The 16,555-nt window shown below is 37.3% G+C and overlaps 2 protein-coding genes and 1 pseudogene across 13 annotated transcripts; 2 read left to right on the top strand and 1 right to left on the bottom strand.

The window, feature by feature from the left end:
• Positions 1 to 901: 901 nt before the first annotated feature.
• On the bottom strand, positions 902 to 6,163 carry LOC137748035 (putative protein arginine N-methyltransferase 3; annotated as a pseudogene). Its single transcript, XR_015966992.1, has 8 exons — positions 6,063 to 6,163; positions 5,585 to 5,942; positions 3,809 to 4,363; positions 3,607 to 3,704; positions 2,373 to 2,451; positions 2,007 to 2,273; positions 1,733 to 1,889; positions 902 to 1,592 (listed from the first exon to the last, which is right to left on the bottom strand). The product of XR_015966992.1 is annotated as a putative protein arginine N-methyltransferase 3 (transcript).
• On the top strand, positions 6,035 to 7,596 carry LOC148698353 (uncharacterized). Its single transcript, XM_088681248.1, has 3 exons — positions 6,035 to 6,354; positions 6,451 to 6,586; positions 7,435 to 7,596. Exons 1-3 carry the CDS (start codon positions 6,181 to 6,183, stop codon positions 7,479 to 7,481), a joined length of 357 nt encoding a protein of 118 aa, XP_088537374.1. The 5' UTR covers positions 6,035 to 6,180; the 3' UTR covers positions 7,482 to 7,596.
• A 1,645-nt stretch (positions 7,597 to 9,241) lies between these two features.
• Positions 9,242 to 12,328, top strand: LOC137748557 (uncharacterized). Of its 11 annotated transcripts, none has more exons than XM_088681239.1 (3): positions 9,242 to 11,404; positions 11,884 to 11,951; positions 12,067 to 12,328. In XM_088681239.1, exon 1 carries the CDS (start codon positions 9,399 to 9,401, stop codon positions 10,572 to 10,574), a length of 1,176 nt encoding a protein of 391 aa, XP_088537365.1. In that variant the 5' UTR covers positions 9,242 to 9,398; the 3' UTR covers positions 10,575 to 11,404; positions 11,884 to 11,951; positions 12,067 to 12,328. The 11 variants fall into 11 exon arrangements, with proteins under 11 accessions (XP_088537365.1, XP_088537352.1, XP_088537354.1 ...); XM_088681226.1 differs by adding an exon at positions 11,586 to 11,680 and having other exon boundaries at positions 11,884 to 12,328; XM_088681228.1 differs by having other exon boundaries at positions 9,242 to 11,680.
• Positions 12,329 to 16,555: the final 4,227 nt, after the last annotated feature.

The following is a 16,555-nucleotide window of genomic DNA, read 5'->3' as shown; positions in this document are numbered from 1 at the left end:
GATCCCCACAAAGTGGATCCGAAATCCAATTCGGATCTTTTGAATCAAGTAATTCGGGTATTCCAAATTTCATCTAACGATTCATCTGTTTTGATTCCTTAAAAGCTGTGATAATTTTTTACCGTTAAATAAAATTTAGAAGTTCCAGATCACTTGATCCGATGATATTGATAGTTGAGTCAGTACTACGAGAGAGACCCAGCTGGAGTGCCCACTAGATATTTTTCTGTTAGTGCGCTGTAGAGGGAAAATATGTGGTGAGTCAATTATGGCCGTCGGATTGGCTTACTTTTTTAGGATGTGTGGATCGATTTGACAATGACTTGATTGAGAATCTTGCGGTGTCTAAAAGGTGGGACCTCTTGTGGATAAACTATCTGTACAATTCTCCAAAATTGCCCTTAAAATAAACTAAAATTCTACTCCGACCCCTATATTAAAAAGATCATAGCAAAATATTTTTAAATTTAACATGGAGAGTTAAAAAAAAATTGGTAAAGAGTAAGTAAATTTTTTTTTTTTTTTTTTTTTTTGTAGAGCGATAACTTTAATGAATTAAAAAGTTAGTTGTTAGAGAAAAGAGAATTGAAAACATAGTTAAGTGCATAAAGATAATTATTTTCCGTCACTGCGATAAAATCCTATATGCAAAGTAAAGTAGTTAATGCAGTTTGGGTGGAGTTTCATTTTGGTCCACATTGTTTCAACAATTGCAATTTAGGCTTATTGTTTGCTAGTTGTTGAAATTTAGGTAATTGCAAGTCTCGTGGATGACAATTTCAACACCGAATGCTTGATTTCGGATGAAATAAATGAAAACTTAGCCAATAGCCATTCAGAGGAGCTTAATTGGTAAGACGTAACTGATTGTGTGCTTTACACTACGAACAGACTCCGCAAGGAAATAATACAAACTAGAAAAATCTTCAGAACAAAAATTAGAGTGAAACAACATGGCAATGCAAAACTAAACTGCTTTAAGTGAGCCGATCTTAGGTCTGGATCATTATACCAATGTCGACTGAGGCCAAATTGCATTTCCGACAATCAGGATCAACTCCAACAGTTTATCAGGAAATCGCAGTGTTGAGAGAAGTATGGACAATCAGGGTCCCAAATTTTGATCATCAGACTAACCTAGATTAAAAATTTGAACATGCCAATTACATTTCTGACCATGAGGATCAACTCCAACAGTTTCTAAGGAAATGTCCATGTCATGATGATGGGAAGCACGAGCAATGCTTATTCGAAGAAGAATTCTTACAGCTGGACAAGCTTCAGTACCAACTGCTGCTGATCCGTCAACATTAGATTTTCCTGATGTCACAGCAATTGGTTCCCTTGAATGTCAAGATCGTTTGTTGCCAGTGCGTTTTGGGAGTATACGGGGATGTTGACAGAACAGTCGGCACTTCTTTGCAGAATCTGCTGGTAAAACCAGTCTCAAACCACAACACAACTCCAAAACACCAGGTTGTTTCAGATTCCACATCAGTTAAGCTGCTAGCTGGACCACTGAAGTTTGGTTCCAACTCAACACTTGCAGTAAAATTGACTTCATCCGGCTTCATTGTCACCAAGTCAAAGCTCTGTGAAACAAAATCAAAGAAAATCATTGCCCACCAAATTAGAGTCACTGGTCTGCACATATAGTCCAAAACCAATTGAAGACTTGATACATTGTGATATGCACACATATCACAAAATTTAATACTTGCACAACACCAACTTGGAGAACAGCAGCATTGGTTACTAAACCATGATCATCCAATAAGGATTTGGGCTGCACCTTCAACAAGTTCATTGCCAACAGAAGACATGTTGAAACCATACACATTTTCCCAAAATGGAAGACTGGTAGCTCCTTTTCCAAATCCTGCAACAAACTAAGAAAAAAAGGGAAAATTTGAATCGAAAAAACAAAAGAACAAAGTAACCCTAAGAACAACATATGGAGACGCATGTGAAGAACTGAAGAGATAGAGGCTAGAGTGACAACTCACAATAGTTGTTGTATCAGGAAGCATGGCACCTCCAGGTTTTAACCACCGATCCCGTGCATAATGCACTGAACTGAGCATTGCCTCATAAAGTAGGCAGTACCCTATCCATTAACTCGGTAATACATCAACACTATGAGGTTCAAATTCGATTAGTATGGATTTATCAAGCTCCTCAACCATACCTTGAACCACTTCAACTACCCTGGTGCCATAGTTAGTAATATCACCAGGACTCTTACTCCGCAAAAGACCATTATCTTTCGCAATCTTTAAATTGTCATTAGCAAAACCAACTAAGTACTAACAACAAACTGTGTCAGGAGTCCCAGGACATGAAATGCGTTTAAGAGAACTGGGAAATTTTACCCAAGTTGCCACGGAAGCCATTTTCTCACTTGCTTCAATTGCAATCACCTTTGAAGCACCCGCTTGGGCTGCAAAGAGACTATTATGGGGAAATGATTAAGTTAAGAGGAGCAATGTTTGTAGTTAAGTAATGGAACATAGAGAATAATGACAATGATTACACTTTAGATAGTCATTGCCTAAAATTAACATCTGCAGACTGGCTATTTGACAAACGTTGTATTTTCTTGATCACATGTCATGAAAAATACACATGAAAACTAGTAAATGGCTTGCACAAATCAATGTTGAATTGATAGATAAAATATGAAAGTAGTAACAAGTTAACAACCCATATAGCATTGTTTAACGTACTCTGCAATCTTAAGTATTTAAATTTAAACTATAGTATTTGTACACATTTCTAGAGAGAACCCAATACAGGGCTCTGCAAAGTCAAACCATACAAAGCAGTATCCTGCAAAGTCACTCTCACAAATGGTAATGGCAGGGCCTCAAATGTTGTCTTATTCAATGGTCTTTCCTCTTTTCTACTTTTTCTTTCCCTCACTATTCAAATATGGCTAAAGGAGATCCAAGAAGTTATTATTCCATGTTAATGTTTTTTCTAGAGACATCTTCAACTGATCATATCAGAGACATCTAAGTTTCCAGTCATTACAACTATTCGAATGCAACAAGCAATCCTGTATTTAACAAGATTCATGGGTAAGACAGTCAAACCAAGAAAGCATGGTAACCTCAACAAAAACAAAGAAGTATAGAGAAAACATAACCGCCTCTTTGACAAAACCAGCTATAAGGAACAAATCCCATGCAAAGTTTGTTTTTGGTTTTAAATGAATCCTAGATTAAACCATAACTTTCTACCCGAGCACAGACATTGAGTATTTAACAATTCAAAGATGTGTCTACCCATTACAAGGGAAAGGCTCTAATTTTCCATCTAATAAGTACATTCCAACAAAAATCACCCCTCTTTGTTGTTATCATTCCCATGGAGGTCCAATTAGAATCAGGATGAAATTATTCACACTTTTTACATCATCTGTGAATACACAAACCTACTCTCGGAAGTGAGCAATTTCCCAATAATAACAGTTTTGAAATAACAGTTTTTCATGACATCACTGGTCTGCATTGGCATTTGCACCAAGATTAGATCCATAATGAAGTACAGAATCAGAAAGAATCAACTAATTGTTACATCCATAAGAAAGCAACTAAGTCTCACCTAAGTATATCTGTGCCGCAACCTACATCCATCCCTATTGCACTCTTGAAGAGAGAGTGATTCCTTAAAATAGCTTGTCTGTAAGCATCCATTCTTACCTGCACAATGACAACTAAGAGTCTAAATCAAACTACAATACCAACAGAAACAGGTTTTTCATTTCAAACTTTCTTTTGCCAGGACATATAGATTAACTTAATACCTTATCACTAAACATCTCTCTGTGAATGCCAAATGAACTGTAAGTGCCAAAGTAATCATCATTAACGTTCTTGATATCCTTTAAACCATGATATGGAATATAAGCTCTTAAAATCTCTTTTTTTTTCTTTCTATCAGCTGACCCAACATGTTCTCCTGAATCCAAACCATTGATGGTCACCTTTCCAGGAGAACTTGCATTGTTCGAGAAGCCATTGAATGATGAAGCAACATTTTTCCCACTTTCATTAGACGTATCATAATCAATAGCGATCTTTGGTACATGAATATCATGATCAATACAGATCTCTTCAAACTGCCTCAAATCACTCATAAGTTCATCCTTGTCAATTGTTGCAGCATAGTTATCTTCACCTTCTTCATCTTCACCAAAGCTATACAAGACCAAATTGTCTTGCAAGAAGGGTTTTAGATACTCATCACTATCCCATCCAGGTGTAATATCTTTGAAATTGGCTGTTTCATGCAAATGATTCTATAGATGTTGGTTGGACTGACAAGTTTGCCCGTAACCCCAACATATGTTTTCTGCAACCTGGAAACGAATGGAATCAGCCGAAGATACGAAATATAAAAACTCCAAAATTACAGGATGAAGGAAACACTTTGCTCTGCACATTAACATTCAAATTCCTAACAACCTAAAAAAACCAAAAAAAAAACAAAAAACACACAGTGAATACCAACAAACAAAGGCAAAATGAGTTAACTGTTTTAAAAGATTAAAAATGCCATTCAAACGTTAATACAAATTCAACCAACTAGGGGCTCATTTGGGAAGTGGTTTTAAATGACTAAAAGTGCTTTTAGAGAAAATGTATTTAGGTTCTAAAAGCACTTGAAGTGCTTTATGCAATGTGCTTCTTGCAGGATTAAATGCATTTTTACTATGGGTTGGTTTTGAAAACATTTTCTCTAAAAGCGCTTTCAGTCATTTAACTCATTTGGGTCATTTTATGTTATGCAGCGCACAAGGACTGGAAGATTGATCTTTTTAACCCATTTCTCATTAGTATCCTAACACTAATCAAAACAATGGATTTAACTTCACATTAGATAAAGAAACAAACTTTAATTTTCGACTTCTTAGCATTTGCCACCAAAGATACTACCTGATAAAATCAAATTCTTCAAACTTCTCTTACTCAAACAAATCAAAACTGAAAGCGAAGAACTCCACAAACAACGGTAATCCAATCCCATTACTACATTCTAGCTTAAAACATTTTAAATTTTTTCATTCACTTTGTTTGTCTGTCAGCTCAGTAAGTATTGATTTGGTATTGAGGTGCTTTTATAAAAGTGGGTATCAAAAAATACTGAGCTCAAAAAGGTATTTGGTAAACACTTAAAAGCAGCTTATTTTCATGGTTTTAGTCGAAAAAAAGCTGAAAACGTGAAGCAGCATAAATGTTGGATTATGATTTCTTGTTAAATGTTGGATTATATGTTTAAGATAAAGTTTATAAATATTTTTTTTAAATAAAGTATATTTAGTAATTCGCCTTTATTTGTTATGAAAATTAAATTAATAGCACATCTAGTATTATACATTTTTTGGTCATTTCACACAGTCACAGCTGTTTTACATAAAAGTTTACCAAACACTATAATACTGTTTTTTTTTTCCAAAAGCACTTTTATAAAAAAATTTACCAAACACTATGCTGCTTTATTTCACAACTGCTTATTCTCACAGCACAACATAAGCAATTTTTTTTCAAAGCACATTAATACCAAACCAACCCTGACTGACCTTAGAGAGAACGAAGTTAATGAGCTTGAAGGAGCCATAGAAATTCAGACCCAGCGTTTTCTGAACAGCGCGAAAGTCAAAACGGTGGGTCGAAGTGCAGTGGTCAAAGAGGTGGTCACAGGGACTGTACCTGGAGTCACAGAACAAGCACAGCAAGTCCAAGCCCTATTCTTCTTCTTCGTCTTCGTCTTCTGGTTCTACATTCTATTCGCTCCAGTTTTGGAGCTTTTCGAATTCTTCGTCGTCGTCTAATGTGAATGTGCGTTCGTACTCGGTGCCGTTCTTTTCGGTACCATTTGGTACTTGGGACGAGATGGAATAGAGTGGGACAAGGTGTTTCGTCCCACGTTTGGTGCGCCTAAAACGGGTGGAATGTGCTGTTCCATAGGACAAGTTTTGAGTGAATTTTAGTTCTGCCTCACCCCCTGGAACGACTCGTTCCACATCTGTGGAACACAAAATTATAACATTTTAAGACAAAAATGCCCCTATCCCATTGTCTCTTTCCTCATATATCAACCTCTCCGTCTCCTTCTTCTTCCTCCTCCCTTCCATCCGAGCCCTAGTTTTCCACGACATCTCTCAATCTTCAAAAAATGGGGAATCCATCCAAAGGCAAGAAATCTAAGAATTTTGGGAAAGGAATGGTCACCCCAGTCCAAATCGCCTTCATCGTCAACCGATACCTTTATGACAACAACTACTTGGTAACCCGTTTTCTTTTCAGAACCGAAGCTTCGTCCCTCATCGCCAAATCGCCGATTCGAGAGGTAACCACTTGGTTTTTCTCGACGATTTGTTCGAAATCGGTCTAAAAGATTTCTTATTTGTCTGATTTGGGATTTGGATTTTTCTATTTTTTGCAGGCGCCGAAGAGTTTGCTGAGCGTAATGAACACTTACAATGTCGGCGAAAGCCCCGCAGTCTCTGCACCTCCAATTGTGGCTCTGAAGTCGATGCTTATGGCTATTCTGTCTCACCCATCTGGTGGGTCCACTGCAGGTACAATCCTAAGCCTCTCCGTCTAGTTGTTTGCTTTGTGTTTGAAAATTTGCCTGAATGAATTGAGAAATCTTGTGGAAGTTGCATGTATGAATTGAGAAATCTTGTGGAAGTTGCATGTTTAATGAGCTTATATGCTTCAAGTTGAACTCGTAGACTATACATTTATTTGCCTTAACTAGTTATTTGAACCATTAATGGCTACAATATACAATTGCATGTATTATCTTATTGTTTTTGTTTGTGTTTGAGAAATTTGTTGCATTCATTGAGAATATAGTGAAAGTTGTATGTGACTTTTGAGAGCTTAGATGCTTCAACTATCTGACTATTTCTAGGAATGACTATTAGGCTGACATGGTATTGGAATTCCTGCAGAAGATTTCTAACCATGTTAACAACTCAACAACTTAAGAGTTGTTGTATCATTAGATAACACATGGTGCACTACTATTTTATTAGCTCGAAAGATAGGAATTGTATTCTTTAGCATTACATAGTGGGTTTAGTATGGATGTTGAAATGATTGATGTCAAAGGAATGGTGCATCGTGGAATGACGGAGAAATGATTGGCTTCAATCATTATACAATGCTAGCGCTCAATGGGTACCTGTGTATTTCTCGGATTCCTTTTTTGCTGCTATATCTCCCAATCAAGAGTATGATGGCTCCTTTTTGAAGGCTATGTGAATCAACAGATCACATTACCATTGTTCTTTAAGCAATATGAAAGCGCTTTGGAGAACTAGTTTGAAAGGGAAATGGAAACAGACTTTTCTGATTGTGATTTGTGTAGTTTTTCAGTTTTATTATTACTTACCAATGCTCTTTGCTTTTCGTTTTATAGGTCTCCAAGTATGTTGTTGCAGCACATTAGGTCTGTTGGGATTGTAGGGATATAAGTTCGTTGGTTAGTAACTTATGAGTGAAGCAAAGAATACTTGTATAAATAACAAGCACCTCTCTCTCTGTAATTCATTCATTGTTCAAGGAATACAACCTTTTGTCATTCACTTTCTCTCTCTAAATTCTCTACCATTGTTTTTCGTTTTGCTTCTTTTGCAATCTCCAAAAGCTAATCATGGTATTGTTATGTGTTCAAATATGAACAAGTTCAAAAACCCATCACGTCCCACGCATAAACATTATACCAAACAACATATAGAATAGGGGTAAGTTAGTCATTCAATCTTTTGGTTCCGTTCCGTCTAATGCGTACCAAACACAGAACGGAACAACCGTCCTGTTCCGTCCTGCGCATACCAAACATAACATGAACCTCCGTATTTCTTCACTTTGAACTTTAAACCCTCTAGAAACCCTAATAACCTGCGTTTTTAATTTGAAAAATTGGTGGATTTGCCACCGGCTTTCTAACTTATTGCAAATGTACCCCTCTTTTAAAATGTTTGCACCATCTACCACCAATGAATAAGTTTGAGTAAATTACACTTTGAACCATCGTTGTTTTGTTCTTCTAACAGTTTGGTCCCAAATTTTAAAAAATTGGCAAAAATGAATCCGTTAATGATATTGTTGTAAAAATGTTGGGAATGGCCAAACTAAAGTGAGCAGTCAACTACGGCTGAGAAAGAATATAAGTCAAAGTTATATGGCTTACAACAAGTGACCCTCTACCATAGTGGTGAAGATGAATATTGTCCTTATGTCATGGCGTGGGTTCAAATCTCGTCGGCTTCCTATTCTAACAAATATTTCGTTTGACAAAAAAAAAAAAAAAAAAAAAACTTTAAATGACATGCATAGTAGAAGTTTGGTTTTTATGGCGGATGAAGATTTGTAACATATGTTCAAATCATAAAGATGAAAAGATGAAAATAATAATACTGGTTTCTTCACCTCTCCTCTTTTAACCTCATTTAATTAGAATGATACTAGTAAAGAAAATAAACAGAGTTAACAAAAAAAATCTCCCTCTTTTGTCTATTTATAACATGTTATCAGCATGACATTCTAATTTGAATGATTAGGTGCCGGCCACGTAGACCATGCGGGCCCCGCACAAGAAAAGCGTCGGACCTCAATGATCAGGTGAAGGCGAGCATGAAATGCCTCGTTTCTATGGCCCAAATTATAGAGTCATTGCCATCTAATGGTGGCGTGCGCTCGGGTTTTGATCCAGTGTGGCATGCCTAATTACATTAGTTTCCAACAATTTTTATCCGAAGGCTCACATTCAATTTAATCAATTTTAACAGTAATAAAAAAAAATATACAACAGCTCAAATTTAAATCCAACAGTCAAAAGAATATTATTAATTAATCCAAATTAAATCCATTATCCAAAACTCTATAATACACATCCATTTGTTCACTAATCAATAAAAGAATTTTTTCTCTTAGGAATTTGAATTTTTTTACATCAAAATGTTCATAAAATAAAACAAGCTAGATTATACAAAATTAATTCTAAAATTATTAGCAAAAAAAAAAAACAGCGAAATACAAAAGTTTAACAAATTATAAAGTTAAAGTTGGGAATTATAAGTGTCTAATCTCATATGTATAAGCGAATAATGCAAAAATACGAGGCTAAATTATGTGATTTTAGCTTTGGGTTAGAGATAACTTAAATAACCAAAGAATTAAAAAGGTTTAGGAAAAAATAAAAAGGTTTAGGTTTAAAAGTTGCAAGTTACCAAAATGGTTCAGGTTACAAGTTACCAAAATGGTTCAGGTTGTAAGTGACAGAAAAGGTTCGAAATAAAGGAAAGTTTTCAAAAACCAAAAACCAAAAACCGCTAGGGTTTTGAATTCTACGGCGTAAGTTATTCACCGTGGACGTCGACCATGATTCCGGTCTGCAATTTCAAGAACCTTCGATTAGGGTTTTCAACATTTTCTTCTACATTTGCTTCCAAATATGTAAAATCCTCACACTTCCCTCCTCATATTCAGATACTCTGCAGACGGTTGACCTCAAAAATCCCAGAAATCCACCACAGTTTCACAGTCAATTACCTCATAAACTCATGTGGGCTGTCCCCAGAAGGTGCGATTTCAGCATCTAAGTGGGTCGAGTTGCGATCCCCCAAAATTGCAGACTCCTTTCTGTCCTTCCTCAGAAACCGTGGATTCTCTGCAACCCAGATCTCGAAGGTGGTCAGGTCCTGCCCACGACTTCTTTGCTCCAATCCGGAGAAAACCCTTTTGCCAAAGCTTGAATTTTTCAGGTCGATTGGAGTTTCAAGGGAGGCCCTTGCAAAAACTCTCGCACATAATCCAAAGATCTTGGCTATGAGCTTGGAGAAGCGGATTACACCCACTTATAATTTCCTTAGGAGTATCATTTCTGAGAAGAACTTCGTTGCCTTTTTGAAGGGCGGTTCGCAGATTTTCTTGGAAGGGCATTCGAAGAATGTGGCACCAAATATTGAAATTTTGAGAGAATTAGGTATGCCCCAATCACGTATTTCTCTGTTGCTAACTCATTTTCCTACCTGTTTATTGCGAAAGCCTGAGGATGTTGGCAGAGTTGTGGATGAGGTTAAGCAAATGGGCTTTAATCTGGAAAAATCAATGTCTGTGATGGCAATAAAAGCGTTGTGTAGTAGTAATAGTAAGTCCATATGGAATCGTAATTCTGAAGCTTATAAGAGGTGGGGTTGGTCTGAGGATGATGTTCTCACTGCTTTCAGGCAGTTCCCGCAGTGTATGACTAAGTCGGAGAAGAAAATAGCGCAAGTAATGGAATTGTTATTGAACAAGATGGGATGGCCGCTAAGAATGATTACCAAGTACCCGGTGGTCATGAGTTTTAGTTTGGAGAAGAGAATTATCCCAAGATGTAAGGTTGTAAAAATTTTGCGGTTGAAGGGATTGGTAAATATTGAAAACCTGAGTTTGAGTACCGTGTTCCTACCAACGGAGAAGAAGTTCTTGGACAGATTTGTGACCAGATATCTCCACCAAGTACCTCAAATTGTGAGTGTGTATCATGGAAATGTTCGTATCCAGGATGTGTGATCTCCATTCATATTTTGCTGGAGCAGATTCACTTGGTTGCCAGTGGCTGGAAATATAAATTCATTGGTTGTTCTTTCACTTCTCCGCTGCCTAGCTGCTTTAATTGTATATTCTATCATATTAGAACACCAGCTTGGCCTTTGTTGGTATGGAAAAATGCTTTTGAACAAAGTCTTGCTTCTATTGGTGTTTAACTATTTAAGAGAGGAGTAAAAAAAACCTTTTTGTTTCGTCTATTCAGATCAAAGGTATCCATTCATACCAAAAGAAACAAATGCGCACAAACACACACATAGCTCATGGCTATTGATGGTTTATGTAATGAAGAGTCATTTCTTTTATCGTTTGTCACTGGGGATGAATAAATCTATTTTAACATGTCTGAGTACGTTCTTATCTAAAGAGTGGTATGCTGTTACAACGTTACTTGTTTATTGTTTCAACTCTGTAAGAAAAACATGTTCAATAAACTTAAAATTCTCTTTCAAATAGTATATAAAGAGCTACAGGTCATGAATGAGTGCTTATTTGATTTTCCCGTTGTTAGACTGCGCTGTACTTACAATAAATGAAGAATAAAACACTTTGTAAGCCCCTCAGTTTTTTTTAGGAGCCTATGATGCTGGATTTGTAGGACTTGCAGGTTTTCTTCATGCTGTGAAGCTACCTTCTCTACTGAAGGTAACTTAGCGGTTCACCCTAATTGTTTTGGAGGAAAAACTAAGGTGGTTTTTTGTTTTGGCAGTGGAATGGGGTGGAATGAAGTGTGTTTTTTCGCTTTGTGAAGATTCTTTGTTTCTAGGCTCTTCTTCTTGCATGTCATCCAGAGAGTAATTCCTTTCACTTTTCCTGAACCATGGTGTTCATAACTTCATACAGTACCCTTCTCCCCAGCGGATTTTCATATTTAACAAGTATTGTATTTATAATTTAATACACTTGTACAGCACCACCAAGCTATATTTGCATGTCAGTGAATACGATATGATTCAGAATCCTGATTTTTTGCAGCTCTTTATCAATTTTCTGGCATTACTGTGACAATTGATTAGTAGATTCAATCTAGCCGACATATCATGCTGCACTTGAAGATTTTTTTGTAGGGGGTGAGTTGCCTTCATGATCTGGAGTGTCCTAATAAGCTGAGTTGCTTTCGGGTCGGAACTTAAAAGGTCTTTAAGAAGGAGTGTCCTAAACCCTAAATAAAAGCAAACATCATTTGAGTTGGTTGCTTTTATAGTACATATTACTACTAGTTTGCTTGTATATGGTGCCCTCAGCCTGTATTGACAAGGCTATCTACTTGCAGGTGTGGGTAGTATGTTCATAGCGAGGCTACAGAAGGCGAGCGAGGGCATCCTAGTCTATTGGTTACTGGTAAGCTATTATAATTGTACCTTAGACGTGGATTCAAGTCTTATACACTTCAATTATCTCCATCCTAATTAATCGGCTGTATGAATCCCAAAATGTCACTGGGGTCAGTTTTAAGCCAAGCTTTCCTCAGAAGAAATTCAAAGTAAATTCCAAAATGTGGTGTGAAATTCCTTTGTATTTTGGTGGGTGCACGCACGGACGCATGTATGTGGCAGTTAATGTGCACATTAGGGTTTTGGATTGGAAAACCAACCATGTTATAAAACCCAATTGGACAATGCAATGTTTAATGTGACTGAAACGTTTATACATGTGAATATATACATATATATATATTATTGTATTGTATAGCAGGCTTAATGGGATCTTTATTTAAATTGTCTATGTTTTCAACAAACCATTTGATGAGGCAGAAGATATATTTACATCTACATTCAATAAAATTTTAAAATTCTTCACCACTTTTTTAGTGATAGGCTACCCTAAAAAACTGAACACGACCCGAATAAAACCGAACCCGATAATTCCAAACCGTTTGGTAACTGAAATCGAAACTTGTCGCAAGTTTTGGTATGGTATTTGGTTTCCATTAAGGGTCTGTTCGGTAAAATCGAACTAAACTGAAATAGGTTTTAATATAATTTAATATTTAGTTGAAGTAATACTAGTTGTTGGATTTTGTGAGATTGGATCTCAACTGTTCGTTTAAACTCAACTCTCTCTCTCTCTCTCAATCTCACCTCAGTATCTTAGCCCTTCTCTTGACTTCGACACCCTTTCCCTCGACCTCCCTACACTTTCTTCTCCGGTGTCATAACGTCGGCCACACCAAACTAGACCATAGTGACCACCAACCACACCCCAACCTTGCCCTCATTCGAACCGTAATTGCGAAAATCTTGAACTCAGACCTATCTCCTCTTCGCAAGCTCGAACCCAAAATCTTGAACCCGGACCTCTCTTTCCTTTTCACAATCTCGAACTCAACCACCACCATTAGTTTGTCAGTTGTCTCTCTCCCTCTCGTTCTAAACAATGGGCAACCACCACCCCTTTGTCATGCTCATCTCTCTCCTTGAAAGTAAGTCTAAATACGAATTATGAAATTGTGAAATTGTGAAATTAAGGATTTTGATTGTGAATTGGGATGAATTTTAGAATTTAGGTTTTTAATTTGGGATAAATTACTAAGGCATGGGATGAATTTCAGGGTTTAAAGATTTGTGAATGAGAATTAGGGTTTTAATTTTAAAATGAGGATTGAATTTTAGGGTTTTAATTTGGGATAAGTTATCAGGGAACGAGCTGAATTTCAGGTTTAAGAATTTCATTGTTGTTGTTTCTTGTTTGCAGTTGGAAGCAATTAGAATCCTCCAGAAATTTCTCATTCCTATTTTTTTTTTTTTTTTTTTTTTTCAATATCTCGTTATCGAACTGACCCGAATTACCAAAATTATTTCGGTTTTACCAATTTTGGGAAACCAAAAATTATGGTTTGGTTTCGGTATAGGTTTTCAATTCCCAAACTTGTTTAGTTCAGTTACCAAACCGAACCTGGTTTCTCGAAATTTGGTAAAATCGAATAATTTTGGTAATTCAGGTCGATTCGGTAAAGATATTGAAATAAAGAAGGAATGAGAAGTTGTTGGAGGATTCAAATTGCTTCAAACTGCAAACAAGAAACAACAACAATGACATTCTTAAAACCTGAAATTCAGCTTGACACGTCCCGATCCCAATGTCCAGGGGACATCGGGATGGCCACGTGCTAGTCGACACCCGAGGGTGACTCAAACCATTTAATGAATGCATATGTCGAGAACATGTGAAACATGCATATAAATTTCGCGCGAATTACGCAATATAATATTCAAATGCAAACCATACCAAAATAATTTAATAATATTCAAACGTCAAATAAATGATAATAATAATGCATGACATGTTCGGAGCATATATCTAATTCAGAATACAAGCAAAAGTTGCTATTACAAGTGATGTCAAAGCAGAGAGGATGACACGATGTCACTAGTAGGGGAATGCCTTGTAGCTCGGATCGTATGCCTCGTTTCTATGTCCTGAGGGGAGCACAAAACAAATATGAGTGGACCAAGTTGATATATAAGTAATACTGAAACAATTATTCATCAACGTACTAACCCCTAAAGTTTTATGAAAACTTAATAGTATAATATGTAATAGGTTCCGAAAACCCTAGCATGCCATAAAACCTTCAATAAAACATATATCATATATAGTGTGCTAAATAGTGGTATCAGTATCGTCCGAAGGCATAGAAAACTTTTTATTCGCCCGTAGGCTCCTACAGCATGCACCCGAAGGCATATAAGTATCAATCGCCCGTAGGCTCCTACAGCACCCACCCAAAGGTATATATATGTATCATTGCCTGTAGGCAGAACAGTGACCAATAGATAAGCACAAAACATTGAATATAATTTTTCCAAAATAAGTATATATTTCAACGGAGCTTAGTAGCTCAAACATCATATCTCAAAAATATCTTCGTAGTATATAGTCATTCATCATATATACTAGAAAGAACATGAAAATTGACAAGGTATGGTATTCCAAAATATTCTCAGTAAAGCATGATGTCTCATAAAGTGTAAATCTAATTTACTCATAAATGTTTCATAAAACATAACCACTAAATCATGTTTTTCATATTTGCATTTCTAATATTAAAATATGCATTTTAGAAAGGGTCCACCCACAAATACTCCTTCATCGAAAAGTTGTGCGAAATAGGTAGGACGAAAATGTCGCTAGTAATCGCACCTAAGCACATAAAGGGTTCAATTAATAAAACTCTACCATAACGATTGAATTTCGAAAAAATGAGACGTTGAAAAACATAAGGAGGGACATTGGGTACCCCTACGAGCCGTCATAAGGTGGTGGCCCTAACAGCCACGCTCGACCTCACGCGCAGCCGAAAAGTTGGTCGAAAAAGTCGCCGGTTCTGTTGTGATCGCCGCCATGGATAGCAGTGTGTGTGCTTCACGCGCCTATGCATGGCTTGGGTTCCTAGGATCCGATTGGGTTGGGTCGGATCTAGGCTTGGGCCTATTGGGTTTGGGTTCGGGTTCAACAGGCCGAATGCTCAAGTTTGCGCGGCCCGAAGGTCTGGTTTCATTTGGGTTTTGGGTTGAGTTAGGTTTGGGCTTAAAGGTTATTAGGTTAGGTTTCACATAAGTTGGGGCTTGAAAGCCTGGCCCAAGGGTTTGGGCCCAAAGGACCTGGGTTGCCGAGTTTGGGTCGTTTGACTCGGTTTCAACGAAGAAGAAGGCCGGAGTTTCCCGAGCTCCGTTCAACTCCGATTCTCAACCCTAAGGTGCAATTTAACTACCAAATTGAAGTTCAGGACGATAGGAAGAGTTTCGTACCTATATCACGCCGTGAGGTGGCCGGAGTCGGTCAGATTTTGGCTTGAAAGCCACGGGGCTCGCTGAAGAAGTTTTCTGGGTTTTCTTGGGCTTCACAAAGGGGGGAGAGAGAGAGAGGTACCCAACATGGTGGGCGTGGTGGTGTCATTTCCACTGTCGTTGACTCAGTTTTGGGTGTGTGTGTAAATGAGCGAAAAGGAAAGAGGGTTTGTGTGATAGAGAGAGTGAACTGAGAGAGAGCTTGGGGGAAAGAATAGATAAGGAGATATGAGGTGGGGGTGGTGCCACGTGGCAAGCAGAGAGAGAGAGGGAGAGAGTTATAAAATAATAACAAAAAATCTAAAAAGGGAAGGCAATTCAGATAGGGTAGGAGGATAAAGGGCATAATGGTAATTTCCTAATTTCGTTAATATGAAATTACACATAATTTGGGATGGGGTTTCACACAACTCGTTCCCTAATAACTTATCCCAAATAAAAATCCTGAAATTCAATCCCCATTTCAAAATTAGAACCCTAATTCCCATTCACAAATTTTTAAACCTTGAAATCCATCCCATGCCCTAGCAATTTATCCCATATTAAAACCCCAAATTCTAAAATTCATCCCAATTCAAATCAAAATCCTTAATTTCACAATTTCATAATTCGTAATTAGACTTAATTTGAAAAAGAGAGACGAGCATTATGAAGTGGTGGTGGTTGCTTGCTGTTGAGAACATGAGGGAGAGAGACAACCAACGGATTGGTGGTGTTGGCTTGGTTCGAGATTGCAAAAAGGAGAGAGAGGTATGGGTTCAAGATTTTGGGTTCAAGCTCGCAAAGAGGAGGGTGAGGTCTGGGTTTAAGATTTTCGCGATTGCAATGCAATTGAAGGCAATGTGTAGTCTGGTCTGGTCTGGTCGGCGTTATGACACTGGAGAAGAAAGTGAAGGGAGGTCGAGAGAGAGGGTGTCAAAGTCGAGAGAGAGAGGCGTGAGATACTGAGGTGAGATCGGGAGCGAGAGTTGAGTTTAAACAAATGGTTGGGATCCAATCTCAACAAAATCCAACAACTAATATTAATTCAATTAAATATAAAGTTATAATAAAAACTATTTAAGTTCGGTTCGATTTTACCAAACAGACCCTTAATGAAAATCGAATACCATACCAAAACTTGCAATAAATTTCGGTTTCAGTTACCGAACAATT

The sequence above is a fragment of the Pyrus communis genome, chromosome 2 (genome assembly GCF_041283825.1).
Source record: "Pyrus communis isolate YQ-2024b chromosome 2, ASM4128382v1, whole genome shotgun sequence".
In the NCBI taxonomy this organism is placed as follows: domain Eukaryota; kingdom Viridiplantae; phylum Streptophyta; class Magnoliopsida; order Rosales; family Rosaceae; genus Pyrus; species Pyrus communis.
This window is presented reverse-complemented; position numbering and strand designations above follow the sequence as displayed.

Bases quoted from the DNA above. Each gene is read 5' to 3' on its own strand.
- LOC148698353 (XM_088681248.1), top strand. From the start codon at position 6,181: ATGGGGAATCCATCCAAAGGCAAGAAATCTAAGAATTTTGGGAAAGGA. The intron at 6,355-6,450 runs GTAACCACTTGG...TATTTTTTGCAG, and splicing joins CCAAATCGCCGATTCGAGAG to GCGCCGAAGAGTTTGCTGAG. The intron at 6,587-7,434 runs GTACAATCCTAA...TTCGTTTTATAG, and splicing joins ATCTGGTGGGTCCACTGCAG to GTCTCCAAGTATGTTGTTGC.
- LOC137748557 (XM_088681239.1), top strand. From the start codon at position 9,399: ATGATTCCGGTCTGCAATTTCAAGAACCTTCGATTAGGGTTTTCAACA.